Consider the following 21,132-nt stretch of genomic DNA (forward strand, 5'->3'; position numbering starts at 1 on the left):
TGGATGGTCATTTCTTTCTCTTTTTGATTGGACAGTGTTCATCTTTGTCATGTGCTGACATAGGATCAAGATAACCAATACCAATTACCTTTTTTTTCTAACCATGATAGCTACCGACCAGTTTAAGTACTCCCTCTTTTGTGCACAACTCATGTTAAATTAATACTCGTGTAGGGCTGTGGAGGTCAGGATAAATGATCAAGTAGAATGGCAAAGGAGGAAGAAAAGAAAGTCCCCTTGTACAAGCATGTTACTTTTCAGATCATCGCTAAGCCGAATGTTATTGTCACCACATTTGAGGTCCCCTACAGCAAGACATGGGAGATCGCCACTAGCCACAACATGCCCAAGAGCAGTGAATGATATTGATTTAAATTTGGATACAGAGAATGGTTCTGATACAGGGGCTGTTCTACAACCTCAAGAGAGTGCACGGAGGAGACCTGTTGTGCATGAGAAACGAAAAGCAATATTCGAATCTTTGATAGCAAAGGTAGGAATGGAAATTTAAAGGGTCATGAGATGAGTGAAGTTTTAGAGAAATTCTCAGTACCTCTTCGGACAGTCCAGCGTATCTGGAAAAAGGGAAAAACCTGCATAGACCAAGGTATGCTAGTTGATGTTTCAAGTGGAAAGTCCAGGTGTGGTCGCAAGAAGATTGAGGTGGATGTGTCAACACTCCGCGATCTTCCTTTGTCAAGTCGTACAACAATACATGATGTGGCTCAGCACTTTGGTATCAGTAAAAGCAAATTGCATGCAATGAAACGTGAATGCATTATAAAGCGTGTCTCAAGCAGCATCAAGCCCTACTTAACAGACAAAAACAAGAAGGACGGGCTGAAGTGGTGTCTATCTATGCTTGACCCAAGCAGTGTACCACATGATCCCATGTTCCAAGGTCTATTTGATTATGTGTTCATTGATGAAAAATGGTACTACATTACAAGAAAAGCAGAGAGATATTATACAATTGCAGGAGAAGAACAACCGGTTCGAACTTGCAAGAGCAAGAAATTACATTCCTAGGATCATGTTTTTGACTGCCGTTGCTCGACCAAGATTTGATCCTGATGGCAATTGCACAATTGATGGAAAGATTGGTTGCTTCCCATTCGTGACATATGAGGCAGCCAAGAGGTCAAGTGCAAACCAGCTTGCAGGAACAATAGAGATGAAGCCTATCGACTCGGTAAAAAAGGAAGTCATTCGAGAATTCATGATCGAAAAGGTCTTACCAGCTATTCGTGCTAAGTGGCCGCCTAGAGATGCCAACAAGCCAATATTCATACAGCAGAACAATGCTAGACCCCATCTTACTCCTAATGACACAATGTTTTGTGAGGCTGCTAAGCAACATGGGTTTGACATGAGACTTGTCTGTCAGCCAGCAAATTCACCTGATTTCAATGTCTTGGATTTAGGCTTCTTTAACTCTATTCAGTCAATCCAGTACAAAACAACATCCAAAACAACTGAAGAGCTTGTAGCCACTGTAGATCAGGTGAGAGCTCTAAACTTGTTTGCTTTTCCTTTGCAATTGTGTGTGCAACAACTTATTATGAAAAAATGTTCTAAAATATATCAATATGCGGATCAGGCTTTTGAACGTTATTCGGTGCGTCAAGCAAATAGAATTTTCTTGACTCTCCATAGATGTATGAAGGAAGTTATGAAACTTGGTGGTGGAAATGGATATGATGTTCCTCACATCAAGAAAGGGATGCTCGAAAGGCAAGGGTGTCTCTCTTTGCAACTGAAGTGTGAAGCGCAATTGGTGCAAGATGCTATGGCACAAATCAACGAATAAAGAGCAAAAAAACTATGTGTAATTTATTCTTGATCGATCTTTTAAACTACATTGTGGTTAGTTTTGCATAATGGATGAAATAATTGCTGCTAAGTTGACAGCCTGTGATAAATGTGGTTCAATTATTCTTGATGTCAGTTAAGAAATTTTAGCATGACAAAATGAATGTGCTATACAAATGAATGTGCTTGATATTGCTATTTCTTCATGTCAGTTAAGATATTGCTATCATCTTTACCAAGAGAGGGTACAAACTTTACAGAACCACAGACTGGACACCAAGAAAGGAAGGTACTCCAATAGAACTGACCAATTTTGAGCCGAAAAACAGATTCTGAGAGCAATACTCCTCAAACAGTATTTAGTACAAATTGTTACGGTACATACATCTGCAAAAATGCAATTCACAGATTGAATATGGACATGTCATCCTCACAGTATGCTAGTGCAGAAATGCAAAGTGTTGCAGTACTCCTCACAAATTGAATAGAACTTCCTATCCTTTCTACACCTATCTCAACACCTAAATACTCCTTGTACAACAATTCCTTGTACAACAACTTGAGGTTTCTTAACAACAATTGTGTCTGTTGGGCCCTGGCAATCTCTTCATCGCATAGATAAGCCCCTGCAACAATTGTGTCTTTCATGTGACTTTCTACAGAATCCGAGGGGCAGAGAACAGCACTGACTCCGCCTTGTGCGTAGTTTGTGTTGCTCTCATGAGGCTCTGCTTTGGTGATAATAGCAATAGAGCTATACTTTGAAACTTCCAAAGCATACCTTAGGCCAGCAACACCGCTACCAATAACCACGAAATCAAAGAATTTTGTGGTATCATCTTGCAGGCATGAAATCAAACAATTAGCACGCTATCATCAAATTAAACAATGCAACAATAACACGGTAGGAAGTGTCAGATCAAAGCTCGCAATTTGAAATAAGTACTCAATTGATTATACATATCATTTCTAACTGAAGACCTTTTACATGTTCTTTTGGTTCTCTTATCTGAATCATACTTCAGTCAGTTTGGAAATCGTGACACTGCTTCTTTCAAATAGTTCAATATAATAAGAGGCTATCAGACTGCAACAAGCACTTGGAATCCTCCTGTAAAAAAATAAACGTTTGACGCTCTCGGAGAGAAGAATATTTGACAGCATCAACTTCACCTAGAGTTATCAAGCTGGGCGCATCTTCTGAAACAGAGAGAAGGTAGTCCAGAAGCTTGCATGTGCACTTTCTCGATATGCATCAACCGTGCGCATTGGAAGCTGGCAAATCCATTCGTCAGGTTCGCCATCCCGTCCTCGGCTCTGCCTGCAGAAACGAAACCAGAGCACACAAACTAATCAAGAACGTAGACTGCACAGGGAGAAGCAGAAAAGAGGAAGAATTATCTTTTCCAAATAAAAGCAGGAGGAAGAATCCAGAGGAACGAACAGCAACCGCAAACAAAACAAGCAATGAGCGAAAGAACTGAAAAGATCTCCAATTACGGACGGGTAGAACAGGAACGAGAAGATCTAAGCATCCCCGGCGATAAAAGCCAGGCAGGACCGTAGGACGACAACGGGTTCAGGGTCCGTTTGGTTTGGCTTTTTAGGTGCTGTGGCTTCCTAAAAAAGCCAGAAGCCAAACCAAAGGGGGTACTCATACTCCTTAGCTTCTAGAGAAAGCTGCTTTTGTGCAGTTCATTTTTCACAGCAGGGGAGGAGGTGCTTTTTGGAGCTTTGGCTTTCACAAGTTGAAAGAAATTACCCACTGCCATGGGTTATGTTGTACCGGTTCGCTTCTTTTCTTTTCTTTTTCCGTCTCCCTCACCTGCCGGCTCTCCCTGCCCGGCACCGTTCCTCCTCCGGCGGCGGCGCCCCTCCTCCTCCTCCGGCGGTGGCGCCCCCTCTCTGCGGTGCCCCTCCTCCCTTCTCCTATCGACCTGCCGGAGGTCATCTTTTTCCCCGCACCGGCCCGCCATGGGTAGAGGCCGGGCGAGCTCGAGAGCTCCCCGGTCCGAGGCCTCGAGCTACTAGGGACCAAGGGGAAGGTAGGAGGAGCAAGGGGAGGGCGCGGGCATCCCATTCTAGTGGTTGGGGAAGGGAAAGGGGAAGGGTGAGGCGCGGCCATTGGGGTAAGTGGCGCTGCTTGTCTCGGTGCGGTGTGCTACTCCGGTGAGAGGAGGAAGGAGGAGGGTCGAGGGTGGAGATGGGGTGGAGGTGCGTGAGGGCGAGGAGCTCGACCTCGCGCTCCATGGAGGAGAGCACCTCCTCGGCCTAGCCCGCGACCCAGTGCGCCTGGAGGAAGAAGATCTGTGCGCCTGGAGGAAGAAGAAGATAATGACGAGTGGGGTCCGCATGTCAGTGAGAGAGGAAGAGAGTTCAGTGGGGTGGACTGTGAATGACACGTGGGTCCGCTTGTAAGGGTTTTCAAAAAGCCACAGTTGTTTCACCAAACGGCTTTCAGCTTTCTCACAGCCCACAGCTCACAGTAGCTTTTTCCACAGCCCACAGCTCACAGCTACTTTTGCAAAAGCCACAGTGCAACCAAACACACCCTCAGAGTGACGGCGAATCTGCGGAGAGGAAGGCGCGCGCGGGGGCGAGGGTGGCTGGCGGGGGGCTGGCGACGCACAGGAGGAGGGAGGTGGGGCTGGAAGCGCTGTGCAGGCGGCGGGGCTGGTGGCGAATCGGAGGAGGGAGGTGGACTCGGCAGCAGTGTGGACTCGGCAGTATGGAGGAAGATGCGGAGGGTAAAAATGGAAAGTAGAGCGGTGATTGAACTACGACGACATCTATTCGCGAACGTTTTCATTTGAACTACAGGGACATCTATTCGCGAACGGAGGGAGTACATGGTTTGGAGCATGTCGGCGGCCAGAAACCAGGGATGCAACATGCCACTTCAAATCAAAATCCTGCGGGTGGAAAATCCAATTGTTGTTCAACGGGACGTGTTATACGAGGACAGAAAGAAAATCTCATTTTATGTAGGGCCTGTTTGGCAACCACCTATTAAAGTTTAACACCCGTCACATCGGATGTTTGGATGCTAATTAGGAGTATTAAATATAGGCTAATTATAAAACTAATTGCACAGATGGAGTATAATTCGCGAGACGAATCTATTAAGCCTAATTAGTCCATGATTTGACAATGTGGTGCTACAGTAACCATTTGCTAATGATGGATTAATTAGGCTTAATAGATTTATCTCGCGAATTAACACAGGGTTCTGCAATTAGTTTTATAATTAGCTCATGTTTAGTTCTCCTAATTAGCATCCGAACATCCGATGTGACACTGTTAAAATTTAACACCTCGTATCCAAACACCCCCGTAATTATATTTACATAAAGCTCTGCACTTAGCAACAGGGTTTAATGGCTCGATACATGGCAGATAATTTTTAATGGGAGACGTGGCATCATCAATCTCCCATTCTGTCCGCCGCTTGTCGTCGCTCCAACACACTCTCATCCGGCATTTGTTTTGTGTGAACCGTGAAATCAAAAGCTCTTGTAAAAAAAAATGTAAAATCGGCTGTGAAATCCATTGTATACACATAAGAATTCCCACGGGATCATAAAACGCGGCGAATTATGTAGTCATCCGTGTGTCGCCATGGCGGGTTGGGGTCCTGGGGACCTGAGGTTGTTGGCTACTCTAGCAATTTATTTGCTCCTGGGCACTGCAGTGGAAAACAGGGCAGGACAAAGATTCTAATCAGGCCCGAGGAATAGAAGCTGCTGCAGGCCTGCGGCCTCGCCTCGCGCCCTGGCCTAGCGTTCGGGTCAGAGTAGGCCGAACGATTCCAGGTTCCAGCACTGCCACTCTGCTGGCAGCGCCAGAAGATGTCCCCCTCCCTTGCCCTGCAGTCTGCTCTCCTATCCCGAAAGCGTCGTCCGCCTTCAATGGACATGCTCACATGCCTGGCTCTGCAATCCTGCCCGTTGGCTACGGTTTCTGCACAGTCACGCAGGCACCGCGATCGCGTTGGAGCTGGACACCGGAGGTCGGGAGGACGACGAAGCAGGTCGAGAGGAGAAAGTAACGCCAGCATGGCTGTTTGCGAGCGAGCACGGAGCATTGACTCCGCCGGCGCTGCAGGCCGCAGGCGCTGCGCTGGGGCAGGGAGGTTTAGGGTTTGGAAACCCAGGGCTCGCGTGGTGTCACAGGGACTAAGGGTATTTGATCTTGGAGTTAAAGTTTAGTCCATGTACATCGAATATTCGGAGGTTAATTAAAAATAATTAAATATGAGTTAATTATAAAACTAATTACACGGGCGGACGCTAAATGACGAGGAGAATCTATTAAGCCTAATTAATCCATCATTAGCAAATGGTTACTGTAGCAGCACATTGTCAAATCATGAACTAATTAGGTTTAATAGATTCGTCTCGCCGTTTAGCCTCCATCCGTGTAATAGGTTTTGTAAATAATTTATATTTAATACTTCTAATTAGTTTAGCGTGATGATCAAACATCCCTTGGGACGGGCCGGCCGGCGGCCTGCGCGCGTGCGATTCGTGCATGCCTGCCGTGCGGTGTGTGCGTGCAGGCTGCTGCAGGGGCGCAGGCCAGAGTTGTGGATGGAGCATGGAGGGATGCGCCTGCGCGCCCATCTATGCATCTGGGGTAGAGTACCTGTGCAATGAGCTACTATACGACGATGTCTACATACGTATTCCGTTTGCGCGTATACGTTGACATCTTGCAGCAGACAAGACATACAAATGATACAAACGGGCTCTTTATAGGCAGACACGCTCAGTCCGTTTCGTGCTGCGTGGGAGTGTGGCGCAGCTTTTCTCTCTTCCGGAAGAACTGAGCCTTTAGCGCTCGTACTCACCGGAACGCCGCAGGTCCATCACACGCACACTTCTACAGTTGTACGTGTAATCGTAAAGCAAACGTCCATAAGGTCGGGCGACCTAGAATGGGTGTTGAATGATGATGCATCCGGATCAGACGATCCGCTGCCACCTGGTTTTCGTGTAACGTGACCGATTGAAACTACGGAGACATGTACACCATCCCTTAATAATTCGGCAAGTGACTTCACGTCTCTTTTGACTTGTGCAGTGTAGTATGGAGTACTATTTTGCTTGAAACACGTACACAATTTTACCAACCTTTGCTTTTACCAAGGCAATTCATCTACTACAAGATGAAATGATCAAAATGCCCACATAAAAATAATTTTTAGTGTTTCTAGAACATTTCTATAGTACAGTACCCTTATAAGATGAAATGATCAAAATGCCAAGTGTTTTTGGAAACAAATAAAGTGATAAACATTTTGAGAGGGTCGTGTGTTGCAAAGCTAAGGATACAATGAAAATGAGAAAAGCAACTTTTCTGGAGGGCTTCCTATATGGCTTCCGAAAGATGCGTAAGAGGTTGAACTATAAAGGCCAGCAACCATCCATTAAGTTCAGCACCACCTATTTCCATCCGTTCCATTAGATTGCACGCACATACACAAAATCATACCATATACCTTTGACTTTTTTCATGACACTATACAGATACATGAAGAATTGCATGCTTAGTGCTTTTAACTTTTTCCACGACACTGTACTTAGTTCAGAAGTTGAATATTTTTTGCAGGGCATGTGGTTTGAAGTTTTGAAGAGGGATAGTATCAGATGGGGACTGGCAAGTTGAAATTTGAAGTTCAAAAATGAAATAATAACTGAGAAAATATGCATATACCAATATTTACTTTGTACATATCATCCGTTTGATTTGTCTAAATACAAATGATATATTTGACAAAAACACATATCTTGAAAAGAAAGTTATTATTATATAAATTCCAGACCTAAGAAAAATTAATTCTCCAAACAAACTCCAGAACTATATGGTCCATAGGATTATAGCCAAATAAGAAACAACAATCATCATAAATCGGCCAACACCTCATGAAGTGTTACTCCACCTGTTAATTATAAACGTAGAATTAATCACGTTTGAAATTGAATTATGAAATATTGCATTGCAATACTAAAAATGTTGAACTATACCTATAAATTGTTGAAACTGGTAATACGAAATGTAAAGTTTCACTAATAAAGTTGTTGGACAAACAAATGATATTGAAATCGAATATATAATGTTGGGTTCAAGAGTAAAAATGTTCAACCAAACCAATGGTAATGTTGAATCTTAAATGTAAAATGTTGCATTGAAATACTAGAAATGTTGGACCATTCCATCAGAAGTAATGAGACTGTAAATATTAAATGTTGAATTCTATTAGTAGAAATGTTGAGCCTATTCATTTAAAATGTTGAAATGAAACATAAAATGTTGGTCAATTGGAAATGTTAAAGCTGAAAATATAAAGAAATATATGATAATTAAAAAAGTTAAGATCAATAAAATGTTGGTGAGAAAAATAGTTTGGAAAAATGTTAGGTCATTTGTGGAAATGTTGGGCAACCTAAATAAATTTGGGGATTCACCATAACTTTAAGAAAGAGTTGAGGACTGTCAAAAAATTGTTGAGAAACATTAAATAGATGTTGAGTTTCATTAGTATAGACGTTGAACCAAACCATCGGAAATGTTGAAACTGAAATATAAAATGTTGCATTGCAATATTAAAAATGTTGAACCCACTAAAAATGTTGAAACTGAATATGTAAAATATTGAGTTTCACTAATAAATATGTTGGACAAGGAAACAAAAATGTTAAAGTCGAATATATAATGTTATGTTCAAAGAGTATAAATGTTGAACCAAACCACGGTAATGTTGAATCTTAAATATAAAATGTTGCGTTGAAATACTATAAAGGTTAAACCATTTCTTCAGAAATAATGAGACTGTAAATATAAATACGTTGAATTATATTCGTGGAGACGTTGAGACTGAAATGTTGAGACTAAATATAAAATGTTGGTCAACTGGAGGTATTGGAGCTGAAACTATAAAGAAATATATGTTGGTTAAACAAGCTAAGGTCAATAAAATGTTGGTGAGGAAAAATGTTGAGCCTATTCCGTTTGGAGTTTTTTTTGACATTCACCAACTTTTTTACACAAAAGTTGAGATAGTTCATCTAAAATGTTGATTTTTAAAAAAATATAATAAAATATAGTCATATTGGATCTCATTTTGTTACATTGATTCTAAATAACACGATGGTGCAAAGAGAATAAAAAACGGAGTTACGATTTGAGAGAAAAATGAAATCAAAGTTTCAAATCCAAAGAAAACCCATCCCGTCACTCCTCCATAGCACCCAACGGGATATTGACACGTGTCTAGCTCGTTTCCATCAAGCCAGCTGCGCTGCATACGGTTTCATCCGATTCATTTGGCTTTGCACGGATCTCAGATATTGAAAGATTAGATGAAAAATTTCTTCCGGAAGATTTATAGGTTCTGCGCTTTTCTGGCTGCCGCGGTGCTCCAAAGCCCTGCTAGCATGTCGCTGCGATCGGCCCATTGGCCCAATCGGCAACTGCTTCATTCACGGCGACGCCGACGCCCACCTGGGCCTGGCGGCCTCGCTAGCTGCTCCATGCAACGCCGCACTGGTGGTCGCCAGCTCCGTCCCGGAGTCCAACTGCTAGCGCTGCCCTCTAGAGATTGGGATCATCGGTGGCGAGGAGGTACAAGACGCCCCTGAAGAAGGGATAGCGATGGAATGTGCGAGTCTACAACTGCCGTTTGGTATTGCATCTCGCTTTTGTGTTGCGTGTATCTTGTCCACACTGACAAAGAGCAGGAGCCGCTGCATCCACCCTGACCATTGGACGTTGGGTTGTAACAATTGCAGCAATAAGATCGCCCTCCTCTCTTTTGGCGTATCAGGAGGGGCGATGTTCTCATACCAGCATGGTGAAAACAATTCGTTCAGATTGTGCGTAAAAACAAATACGACAGCTGTTACAACAATTTTGTGCGTGTGCGGAGGGGAGTTACAATGATTAATTACAAATTCGGCGAGTGACTTCACAGCTCTTTTTACTTGTGGACTGTATGAATATTACTCTTTGGATACAAATTGAGTGGGAATTATAATGCAAGTACATATATATAAAACTGAAAAGAAACAGCCATGGTAAAATCGAAAAAAACCCCACTATCTACATTATATACGTAGTACATCTTGACCATACGCACATACAGGTGTATGCACAGATACACACAACACAAATGTTGAGATCGACGTAATATCCACAGTTAGTAGACTTCCACGTTCCATTGCTCTCCCTTCTTCAGCTGCTTCTTGTACTCGAACCAGTCAATTCCTAACATTGTGCAAGCCAAGCAGCAAAATTCAGCATCATTTGGACATCAAGACCTTCCACACAAAAAGGTTCAGAAGATTGTATACATACCGTCTTTCTCAGCCAGTGTCACCATGATCTCATCGATACCCTTCTCCATGCCTTTCAACCCACACATGTAGACGTAGGTGTTGTCCTTCTTCAGAAGCTCCCACAGCTCCTCCTTGTATTCCGCCATCCGGGTCTGGATGTACATCTTCTCTCCCTGAGCGTTGGTCTGCTCTCTGCTGACAGCGTAGTCCACGCGGAAATTATTCGGCGCTTTCGTCTTCATCTTCTCAAACTCCTAAATAATGTTTCGCAAAATGCAGCGCAGCTATGGAGGTTAAGTATCACATGAAAAGGAAAAAGATTAGCTTGTGATGAAGTGCTCATGAAAACAGCAGAGATCGATGTACTGACATCCGGGTAGAGCAGCGAACTGCTCGTTGGAACTCCCAAGAAGAGCCATGCAAGACCGTTGAACTGCACAAGAATGTAATTCAAACTTGTTGCTTCCATGTTCACCGTGGATTTTAGTTGGCGATATGAAGATTTTGATACGTACCTGGTAGTCGTCATGCTTCTCGAAGAACATCTTCCACAGGAATGAGCGGAATGGAGCAATACCGGTACCGGTCGCAAGCTGGAAGCAATTGGCATGAAAGACTATAAAATTTCTGGTTGCCGTCATTATGCAGGTACTGAACTGGATCTGACAATTAAGCTTTACCATTATAATATTAGCGTTGGGGTCTTTGGGCATGAGCATTTCTTTACCAACGGGCCCTGTAATCTGGACGTCAGCACCAGGCTTCAGGTCACCTGCATTATCACCACAAGTCCACAAGGTCAGATATTCAGATATTAACTAATAATATGAGCGATTATTATGGGGTGTTTGGATACGATGTGCTAAACTTTAGTAGGTCACATATGCTAATTAGGAGGACTAAACATGAGCTAATTATAAAACTAATTGCAGAATCCCTAGACTAATTCGCGAGACGAATCTATTAAGCCGAATTAATTCACCATTAGCAAATGGTTACTGTAGCACCACATTGTCAAATCATGGACTAATTAGACTTAATAGATTCGTCTCACGAATTAGACTCCATCTGTGTAATTAGTTTTATAATTAGACTATATTTAATACTCCTAATTAGTATCAAACATCCGATGTGATAGGTGCTAAAGTTTAGCACATGAGAACTAAACACCCCCTATATATATGTCGAGATCCGGATGCATGTTAATCAAGAGGGTATTTGGACACAGGTTGCTGACAGTTCTACATTCAACACATCCTAATTTGGTATAGTGTCAGGTCAATGCACTGAGCATTATTGAATAATTAAAGTGCACAATAATGTCTGGAGTTATTCAAACACTAGTAGTAACTACACGAAACAGGGAAATAAAGCAGCTACTAAACTGTGATCCACATTACGATACAAACCATTATAAAAGTTTCAAATTCCTCAGTCTTAGTGTATTAAATTTCATACCACATCAGCAATTTTGCTAACTTGACAAGATATTTATGAAGAGGGAGAATGAAGAGTTTTATCATATGAGAGTTTTATCCTATGAAACTCAACCATCACGGTTAACTAACAGTGCAATGAAATTGTGCACCGACACCACGGAAAAATTAGTTGCGCCTTTCAGACGACTCACCCAACCTTTTGTTGCCCTCAGCGCCATTTACGTCGCTTCCGTTAGTGCAACTTGCCGTTGGAACTCAGATTTTTATGAAAATGGCCAAAGTACCCCTGCTACAAGCGGGCCCACTTGGAAGGCTCGAATTTTCAACAAAAACCAACCGGCCTCCGTTCCGCTCCTCTTGGCCGCAGGCCCGCCGCCGCTCCCCTCCCCTTTCCCACCTCCCGGCCTCCGCTCCTCTCCCGTCCAGGCCAGCGCTCGCCGCTTCTGTCCCGATCGCCGCCCGCTGCTCCGCTCCTCTCTCCTCTCGGCCTCTGCTGCCTCGCTCCACTCCCGTTCGTGGTGGAGACCGCGCTGGACGAGGCCGCCTGAGCGCGCACCGGCTTGGCTTGGCTGCGCCGCCATTCTCTTGGGCGTCCCTGAACGGGAGCTTGAAAGGAGCAAGTGCCACGGCTTTCGAGCCTCGGCGCGCCTCCGCTTGCCCGTAATCCCGACGTCATGATGGTGCAGGGGCCGTCCCCTGGGCGCCATCGAGACCGCCGATGACGACAAGGAGGAGGCCTCCGCAATGCTGCGACTACAAGCAGCAGTCCCTGCTGGCGTCTCCCTGCCTGCAAGAGCACCCGTCCAACAACGGCCATGGCGAGTGCCGCAGTTTATTTTTGAAAGAAAGGAGCCGCAGGTTTCAGTGGCGGGCAGGAGAGATAAGATTGAACGGTGAAATCAGGAGAGATAGGATTGAATGGTGGTGGGTCCCATCTTATTTTGGATTTCTTTTGAAGAGAGGGAGTGGCTGGTTGAGGTCAGGGGTAAAATGGACGTTTCCCTCGCTGTTACAGCAGTGGTACTGAGGTCCAAAAAAGTTCACTGGATGGCATGAGAGACGTCACAAGTTTTCTGGTGGCAGATACGGAACTGGAATCTTTTATTTTTTTGAAGGTAATACTTGAATCTTTTATAATGGCTTGAGCGTAATTGACTCTTCACTAAAGCATGAATTTCGTATGTCCAAATCTGAATTCTGGCAACGTATTGACAGGCTTGTTGTTGCGGACAGCATAACTCAGAGTTCATGCTGAGAGAAGATAGAAGAAGAATGCATGCAAGAAGTGACGTACACAAGAAGTTTGAGCAGACTCCTTTGACAACCTCTCCCGCCTCGTTTGTGTAAACAAGCCTCTTGACACACAGCGAGACCTGCAGATATGAAGCACAAGTCAGGCTCCTCCTCCGTCACTTTACAGTTTCTGTCTCTCCGTGGTGAGTCAATCATCAGTCGTCAGCGAAAAAAAGGTCAGAGGACTCACCGTCTTGGAGTCGCCAAAGTCGCCGAGAGCGCTGCTGGCAATGGAGTAGAGCCTGAGCTTGTGCGGCTTGCCGTTCTTGTCTTCGCCGTCGGCGATGACGCCGATGGACTGGCCCTCTCTGTAGGGGATCTCGCCTGCAGCAACAACTCGATCATGAGTCCTCGATGGCCTGTGGCTGTGTTGTGGTGAAGCAGAGCAGAGCAGAGGAGGCAGGTTTTTTTCCTTTTTTTTTCTTTTTGAAGAAAGCAACGGGGCCAGGGGGGCCTCGATGGCCTCCTCTTTTTCAAAAAGAAGAAAGCAGTGCGCCCACTGAACATTTCATTCAAGGGGCCGGCGACCGAACGGCCGCGGCGAGAGGAGGCAGTTACAAGTGGAAAGAAAGAAAGGAACGTGCAACGGGACCTTCGGTGCTGAAGACCATGTGCCATGTCTCCCCCGGTGCGTCGTCTCCGGTGATCTTGGTGTTGAGGAGGCACTTGCCGACGTAGGGCTCCTTGGGCCTGTACTTGTTGGTGACGACGCCCTCCTCCTGCTTCTTGGAGACCTTCTTGGGCTTGGCGTCCGCCTCCACGGCCGCGGTGTCGGTGGTAGACGTCTGCGCCCGGATGACGGCCCGCGCGGCCCTCGGGCGGTAGGAGAGGAAGTGGGCGGCGGCAGGGGACGCCGGCGCCTTGGCGGCCGGCGAGGAGGAGAGGGAGACGGCCACGGCCGTGACGGCGGCCATGGCTCGCGAAAATCAGCTGTTGAATGCGCGGGGAGGAGAAGGGAAGGGAGGGAAGAGCAGGACGGGGAAATCCGAACTGGAGGAGGCGTGAAGAAGAAGATGAGCTCCGGACAGTGAAACGACGATGAGTGGAAGACAGCGAAGATGACGAGCATGTGGTTGTGGTGGATGCGAGGGAAGAATTCTCTCATCTCAGTTCAGGCAGCTTCTCAGCCGTCCGATCACACTCTTGCTCGCCTGGACCTGGCAGGTGGGCCCATTGGGCTTGGGTACCTGCCAGGAACCTTGAATTGCCCCCGCCCTAGGGAGTATTTCCGCCGTTAATTCCACTGTGACACAGCGTTATACTTTGTGCCGCAATTTTTTTTTGCTCAAAAGTACAATGCAAGGTTATAATTTGTACCAAGATTACTACAAGGAAACCAAACAGTTAATCAGAACAACGAGGAAACCAAACAGTTAATCAGAACAACGAATGCATTCCTTTCTCTTCCAATCAACCGAAATACAAGGCACAAACGACACTAGTTACACTTATACTACACGGATCTCAACTGAGCCCATTTTTTTTCGACAGTACATCTGATTTGAAGAACAACTCTACTTAAAATTTGTACCACAAATAACTAAATAAATCAATCAACAAAGTTTAAGTTATTTTGCTCGTTCATCGGCGGTCGTATGGCCCATGCGTCCTTGATTCCTTAGCACTTGGGCATGCTAGGAGGACGCGGCAACATCTGAGCGTCCGGAGTCTTGCCATTTTTCACGATGAAGACAGTGTCCATGCCCCACACCGTGTGACGATCGAAGTGGCAATGCATAAACCACACCCCTAAGAAAAAACAGCACAAAGTTAATTCTCATAAAGATCATGAGCCAAATTAGCAAATTCTCTCTCACTCACCAGGGTTTGCAGCCCGGAAGCGGATTGCAGCCCACCCGCCAGCGGGCACGGAGACGGTGTTCTGGTACGGCGGGTCCACCAGGTTGTACGCGGCTGGGTCCTTGCTCTCGTCGAAGTTGCCGAACCCTCTGCCCACCACGTAGAAGGCGTAGCCGTGCAGGTGTATGGGGTGCGGCTCGGCGCCGAGGATGCCCGTGCCCTGGAACACCACCTCCACGACGGCGCCGTACTCCACCACCTTCACCTTGGTGCCCCGCCTCGTGAACCAGAGCTCCTGCGCCGGCTCGGAATCCGTGAAGTTGAAGGCCACCGGCGGCCTGTCGGGGAAGTCCGGCTCGTACACGCCGGCGATGGAGGAGTAGTAGGCGTCGAGAACGTCGACGGCCGGGCTCACGAAGCTGACGTTGTTCAGGCTCGCCGATAACCGGGTGCCGTTGATGGGGCCATCGCACGTCTCGTTGCTATTGGCCCCGCCGCCGCAGGGGAGCACGTTGACGGAGACGGTCACGAGCATGCGCTCGTCGACGCGCGCTGGCACGTCGGCGGGGTGGGCCTCGGAGGCCAGGGACCGGAGCCGCGCCGTGTACGCCGTCGCCGCGCCGATGTCGCGGACGGCCGGCAGGACGGGGAGCTCCGGCGGCCCTGCGGCGTCCGTGTACTCCAGGACGGCCGTGGCGGTGCTGTTGTTGATGCTGAGCTGCAGGTTGGTCTGGAACGTCCTCGCAGCCATGTAGTAGCGGCCGCCGCCGTTCGGGGCGCGGCCGGCGTGGAGGAGCGCGTCCACGGTCTGGCCCGACGCGATCATGACGTGGTCGGCGGCGAACGGCTTGAGGTAGCGGCCGTCAGTGCCGACGACCGTGAGGCGGTGGCCGGCGACAGCGAAGAACATGTCGTTGGTGAGCCCCGCGTTGATGATCCGGAGCAGGTACGTCTTGCCGTGCTCCACGACCGCCCTGAAGGTGCCGTTCCTGGAGCACGGGAACATGTCGCCGGGCTGGCCGTTGATGGTGTTGGCGTCCGAGACGTTGACGTCGCCGCCGGTCCGCTTCGCCTCCTCCAGCAACTGCTCCACGTCCACATTCCACCACTCGCCTGCATCCAGATTTTTAGCCATAATTCATTCAGAATCTCAGACTAAAACACTGATCAATCCTAGCAATTAATATAATCCAAGTAATTCAATGTACCGAGGATGATGGGTATCTCCTTGTGGGGCTTGGGGTAGGGGTAGGTGGAGCCGAGCTTGGGGTGAACAACAATGGCACCGTGGACGGTGGCGCGGTCGAAGTCGCTGTGGGCGTGCCACCAGAGCGTCCCCTCCTCGTCGGAGAGGATGATGGTGTAGGTGAAGTTGGCGCCGGGGCGGATGGGGCACTGCGTGATGTACTCGGGCCCATCGAACCAGGGGTTCCGGGGCTGGTCCACGCCGTGCCAGTGGAGGGTGATGTTCTTGTGGCCCTGGTTGTGGACGTTGACGACGACGACGTCGCCCCTGCGGGCGTAGATGGTCGGGCCTGGGAACTGCCCGTTCACGGCGAGGACGGCCTTCTCGTGGCACAGCCGGGTGACGTTCGTCTCCTTTATCTGCAAGGTATAGTTTCACACGCCGTTAGATTCAAATAAAATTGTCTTCTTCAAGGACCGGGATAAAATTGTCTCCTTTATCTGCAAGGTTTATGTGCAACCTTTAATTTCGATCATGTGCAGGAGCAGAAGAATAATAGGTAATGCAAGTGATCACTATCACCAGTTGGCATAAGCAAAATTGGGAAACTGCAGCTTTCATGATTACTATGGTGACTAGGATTTCTAGATGAGCACTGTGAGTGCTAAAAAGTCAATCTGCACCTCTCGAAATATAAAGCTAGCAGAAGTTGCTAGGATGCACAATGTATCTTACAATTCATATTAGATACCTGACACATGCAAATGAAGGCATGCAAACACTAAGCTAAAGTATTTCAAAAACCAAAACTTCGACTAGTGCTGATTACTTATGGCTGCAGAATGCAGATACTAGTCAAGCAGAGCTAGATTCGTGCAGCTGTGGAACTAACTCGTAATAACAAGTTGAAACAAGATGGATCGATGGATCGACTTACAAAGAAGTCGTAGTGGTTGGTCCCGGAGGCCTGCGCCGGGGTAGCTGCAACCCCAAAGGCCACCGCCACCACGCCCAGCAGTAACCAAAGCGCTGGAGGCACCTTAGCTACGCCACCCATCGTCGTCCGGCGTCGCCGGCCGAAGGGGCAGGCAATGCAAACCGCTACGCGTAATTGTGTATGTGCAAGCTATTGGGACGAGTGCAATTAAGCTGAAGGGGCAATCAAGCAGCAAGCAGAAGTGGGCAGTGCAACGTGCTCTGAGTTGCTGCGGAGGATGATCGAATGAAGCAGGTGCAGCAGGTACTTATAGGACCGACGGCGACGACACACAAGCATGCTTCGTCGTCGTCGCATTGTCACGCACCTAACCTTTTTTAAAAAACTAGTCCATCGGTTGAAAACTTGGAATGGTTATTGTCTCTTGCCTATCTGCAGGCGTGGCGTGCGACGACTAATATAATTATTCGGACTTGTGAGTTACCAATACGATGTAGACCCACACGCACAGGATATGAAGTAGTCTGACCCACAAGGGGATCGCTTCTGTCTGGGTTTTAGATGGAAGTATAGTCCTATTCCGGAAAGACACTTGGAACAATCATCTCTTACTGTGCGACTTTTCGCAACTAGCTTCATTCGCAAAAAATGAGGTGATCACCTTAAGGAGGTTGTGGAGGAACATCTGATAGATGCAGTGCATCTTCCATTGTCAGTGGAGGCGCACGCCCAACTTGCTCAACTGCAGGAGATTTTGCAACAGCTCGATAATGCACAGCCACATGATTTATGGGTTTACATCTGGGGTAATTCAATTTTTACGGTATCTAAGGCATATAAGACCCGGATTGGTGAAAAAGGAATCCATCCTATTCATAATTGGCTATGGAGGTCCAAATGTCAAAAGAAGCACAAGGTTTTTTCTGGTTGCTTATCAAGGACATAGTCAGTACGAGAGATGTTTTAAGCAGGAGATCCATGACCCTAGAGTCTGTATCTTATGAAATGTGCATACTTCAAAAACGGGAGACAGCAGCACACCTTTTCCTACGATGCAATTTTGCCAAGGGTTGTTGGTCATCAGTTGGTATCACATATACTTCTACCAAACCGATCATTTTCATCTTCAATGCTATTCGAAGACAGCTACAATTACCGTTCTTTATGGAAATCATAGTCCTCATGACATGGAGTATTTGGACGACCAGAAATGAATGGACTTTCAATAATTCTACTCCAATGATTAGGGACGTCAAATGGAAATTTGTCTCAGAGTTTCGCCTGGTAGCTCTTCATAGGGCCAAGATCCAGATCCAGTCAGTTATGTTAGCTTGGGTAGACTCCCTGAAAATCTTGTTTCTTGTTCTTGCTTTATGTTCTTGCTTTATTTTTTGATCTTTCGGTCATGTTTTGTATTTGAACTCTTATGTTGCTTAGCATTTTAATAAATTCATTAGGGGACTCCCCCTCCTGTTCCTTCAAAAAAAAAAGTAGTCTGACCTAAGCAATTTTTCCTTGGACCAGGGCGAGCGACTTTCCTCTGCTGGTGAACTTTTTGCGAATTTTTCAACCCAAAATCGGGTAAGGGTCTCTGAACCTACTCACTGCCTCGTATACTTCTGTACTAATTAATGTGTGTAATTGTGCAACAAGTTGCGTTGTTTTAATTTTGTGATGACTACTAATAATGCTTCGAATGCATGATTCTCTCTTGCCGAGCTTTAGCTGCATGCTCTGATTTTCCCACGTTTTAACTTTCGTGTTCAGTTTTCCGCCGGCGACAAGTGGCACGGTGTCTGATCCAGAAGCCGCGTGCGTGAAATACCTTATTGTCCGTTCGCTAGCGTGAGTTGATTATAATTATAAATCATTTTAATGTTTTTAAATTCATAGTTTTTATTATATATCTAGACTATTGTATATCTAAATGAATAGCCTACAATTTGGAGGGAGTGCCTAATTCCGGAGGCCGGAGATGGAGATGATCAATTTGACTACCAAGTATATATACTACACCAATAATGAATAACGAAGGTAGATAATGAACCTAACATTCTATGCAAGATACACTATCTATCCCTTAGCTCGTTCAATCGCACCGTCCGTCTCAACTACCCGTGTAGCCTAGTTAGGCGGTGCATGCCCCAATCTACCACAAGCATGAAATCTACTCCATGTGCGATCAAATTTCATGTTCCCACGTGGAGATTAACTTGTGGCAAGTGGGTGAAACCTGCAGCAAGCAAATAAGTTAAGCTTTTCTTGTTTTAAGTGGCCCCATATTAACTAACTAAATTAATGCAGCATCGGCCTTCTTAATTTCTCGAATATAATGCTCACGCACAATATGAAAATGGGATGGATATTTTCCATCCGTCCAAAAGAGTTCAAACGCTAAATAGGTAGTCCAAATCCTAAATCTAAGGGATTCATGTACTAAATGGATATTCCGTACCTGAAATGCCAAATCCATATATTTAGGGAAAAGTCCTATTTTCACCCTTCAACTATGGCAGAAGTATGATTTTTAACCCACAACTACAAAATCAGACAAGGACCATCCAACTGTCAAAACCGGGCAAATTTGACCTTTTGGGTGGTTTTGCATTTTATAGAAAATAAAAAGTTCATATTTAATTAAAAAATCATAACTAATTTATTTCAAATCAGAAAAAATATCAAATTGGTGCTAAACGTTTTCTGAAAATGTAACCTATTTGTAGTGTTCTATTTGGCATGATTTAAATCTTAGTTGTCCATGTTCCTCGTTTTTTATTACGAGCAATAAAACACCAGGAATAGTAACAAATATGATGTAAACAACTCCAAATATAGTACCAACAAATAGCCTATATTTTTAGAGAACTTTTGATACCAACTTCATATTTTTTGGATTTGAAATGAATTAGTTATTATGAATTATTTGATTAAACTAAAACTTTTTAAATTTCTAGAAAATGCAAAACCACCCAAAGGGCCAAATTTGCCCGGTTTTGATAGTTGGATAGGCCTCACTGTCCGATTTTGTAGTTGTAGGTTGAAAATATGACTTTTTGCTATAGTTGGAGGTGAAAATAGGATTTTCCCCCTAGATTTAATGTCCAATACCAAGTTTGAATCTGGATAATTAAAGTCAAAATATAATATAGATATGGGATGGATATATGATAATATGTAAATAATGGCCCCATACCACATTTGGATAGCTATGTCCTCCACACCAATTCTAAAAATGTTTAAAATTAACATGAAAAATTCATCATTAAGATTTTATCATTACTATAAATTTTGATAAATTAAAAATAAACCTAAAAATACCAAATTTAAAATTTGAAGTTCACTAAAATACTACAAAAATTCAAATAAAATGAACTAGAGAAAGTCATCGTTAATATTTTATCTAGAAATTTTTATAAATAAAAAATAAACCTAAGAATACCAAATTTAAAAATTTCAAGTTCACTAAACTAAAACAAAAATTCAAAATAAACGTAGAAAGCAATATGCAATGCTAGGACCCAAACAGAATAATATATATGTGTTTCTTGCAAGTTCTGATCCAATAGGTGGACCTCGCTCTCTCGTGCCCCGGCTATCCGTGCCATCCTAATTAGTAATAACTGAACTTCTCAACCAACTGTAAATTCCCTTCTTGACCCTTTTTCCCTTATCTTGATAAATATTTTTTTTCCTTTCTTTGTATATAAAAAATAAGGTAGGGGCTCCCCTCCTGATTACGTCAAAAGAGAAAGATAAAGTGATTCCATTTTGACTTGAACCAACAACGAAATACGTGCGCACAGACGACTTTTCAAATGGTGCATGCATGCCACAGACGAAACACGAAAGCAATTAAGCGCGTGGTGGGTGGATCCGTGGTCCCGTAGATGTGACTTGTGAGCCAATAGTGCAATAGCCCAGTAACGAGCTGAACAAACTGGGCATGTGCATGGAGGCTATTATATTATTAGGAACAGCCCAACGAGGCCTAGAGCAAAACTCGAACACGAAGCCGTGATTTATTTATTTATGAGTTGAATGAAGTTGAAGGTGGATCCATATGCGGCAAATCGTCCTGATATGCCGTAATAACAAATCCATAGCTATTGCACTATTCCGAACCCTCTTTCTTTTCCCAAAGCTACAGTAGAGAGGGACGAGTTCCGAGCGATTCTCGATCCCGCACCCGTTTCTCGCCGATTCTTCTCTTCCGACGGCGTTGCCGGCGTCGGAGGTGAAGGGAATCGGCTCGAGAAGCGGGTGTGGTCCTGTATATCTGCTAGTTATAGGTTTAGCTTAGTACATTAGGTTGTCCCGCTGTCGGTGCCT

At 45.3% G+C, this 21,132-nt stretch overlaps 2 protein-coding genes and 1 long non-coding RNA gene across 3 annotated transcripts; 1 reads left to right on the forward strand and 2 right to left on the reverse strand.

Annotated features, from left to right (window-relative positions):
• Nucleotides 1–9,753: 9,753 nt before the first annotated feature.
• LOC101769250 (ferredoxin--NADP reductase, leaf isozyme, chloroplastic) lies at nucleotides 9,754–13,938 on the reverse strand. Its single transcript, XM_004952911.4, has 8 exons — nucleotides 13,473–13,938; nucleotides 13,071–13,204; nucleotides 12,882–12,960; nucleotides 10,829–10,920; nucleotides 10,664–10,741; nucleotides 10,519–10,581; nucleotides 10,168–10,402; nucleotides 9,754–10,077 (listed from the first exon to the last, which is right to left on the reverse strand). Exons 1-8 carry the CDS (start codon nucleotides 13,792–13,794, stop codon nucleotides 10,010–10,012), a joined length of 1,071 nt encoding a protein of 356 aa, XP_004952968.1. The 5' UTR covers nucleotides 13,795–13,938; the 3' UTR covers nucleotides 9,754–10,009.
• Nucleotides 11,206–12,947, forward strand: LOC111257037. Its single transcript, XR_002677450.1, has 2 exons — nucleotides 11,206–12,702; nucleotides 12,803–12,947. It is a non-coding gene; the product is annotated as an uncharacterized LOC111257037 (long non-coding RNA).
• A 315-nt stretch (nucleotides 13,939–14,253) lies between the features above and the next one.
• LOC101769920 (putative laccase-9) lies at nucleotides 14,254–17,065 on the reverse strand. The gene is made up of 4 exons (XM_004952912.3): nucleotides 16,804–17,065; nucleotides 15,889–16,285; nucleotides 14,702–15,793; nucleotides 14,254–14,629 (listed from the first exon to the last, which is right to left on the reverse strand). The coding sequence occupies exons 1-4, from the start codon at nucleotides 16,921–16,923 to the stop codon at nucleotides 14,499–14,501; spliced, it is 1,740 nt and encodes a 579-aa protein (XP_004952969.1). The 5' UTR covers nucleotides 16,924–17,065; the 3' UTR covers nucleotides 14,254–14,498.
• Nucleotides 17,066–21,132: the final 4,067 nt, after the last annotated feature.

The sequence above is a fragment of the Setaria italica genome, chromosome I (genome assembly GCF_000263155.2).
Source record: "Setaria italica strain Yugu1 chromosome I, Setaria_italica_v2.0, whole genome shotgun sequence".
Lineage (NCBI taxonomy): Eukaryota > Viridiplantae > Streptophyta > Magnoliopsida > Poales > Poaceae > Setaria > Setaria italica.

What these genes read in the sequence shown, in the direction of transcription:
- LOC101769250 (XM_004952911.4), bottom strand. Translation starts at nt 13,794, where the DNA reads ATGGCCGCCGTCACGGCCGTGGCCGTCTCCCTCTCCTCCTCGCCGGCC. An exon ending in CATGGTCTTCAGCACCGAAG is followed by an intron (nt 13,205 to 13,472) that starts GTCCCGTTGCAC and finishes TTGTTGCTGCAG; the next exon opens with GCGAGATCCCCTACAGAGAG. An exon ending in CCAACGCTAATATTATAATG is followed by an intron (nt 10,742 to 10,828) that starts GTAAAGCTTAAT and finishes AATTGCTTCCAG; the next exon opens with CTTGCGACCGGTACCGGTAT.
- LOC101769920 (XM_004952912.3), bottom strand. Translation starts at nt 16,923, where the DNA reads ATGGGTGGCGTAGCTAAGGTGCCTCCAGCGCTTTGGTTACTGCTGGGC. An exon ending in CCAACCACTACGACTTCTTT is followed by an intron (nt 16,286 to 16,803) that starts GTAAGTCGATCC and finishes TATACCTTGCAG; the next exon opens with ATAAAGGAGACGAACGTCAC. An exon ending in CTTCCGGGCTGCAAACCCTG is followed by an intron (nt 14,630 to 14,701) that starts GTGAGTGAGAGA and finishes GTTTTTTCTTAG; the next exon opens with GGGTGTGGTTTATGCATTGC.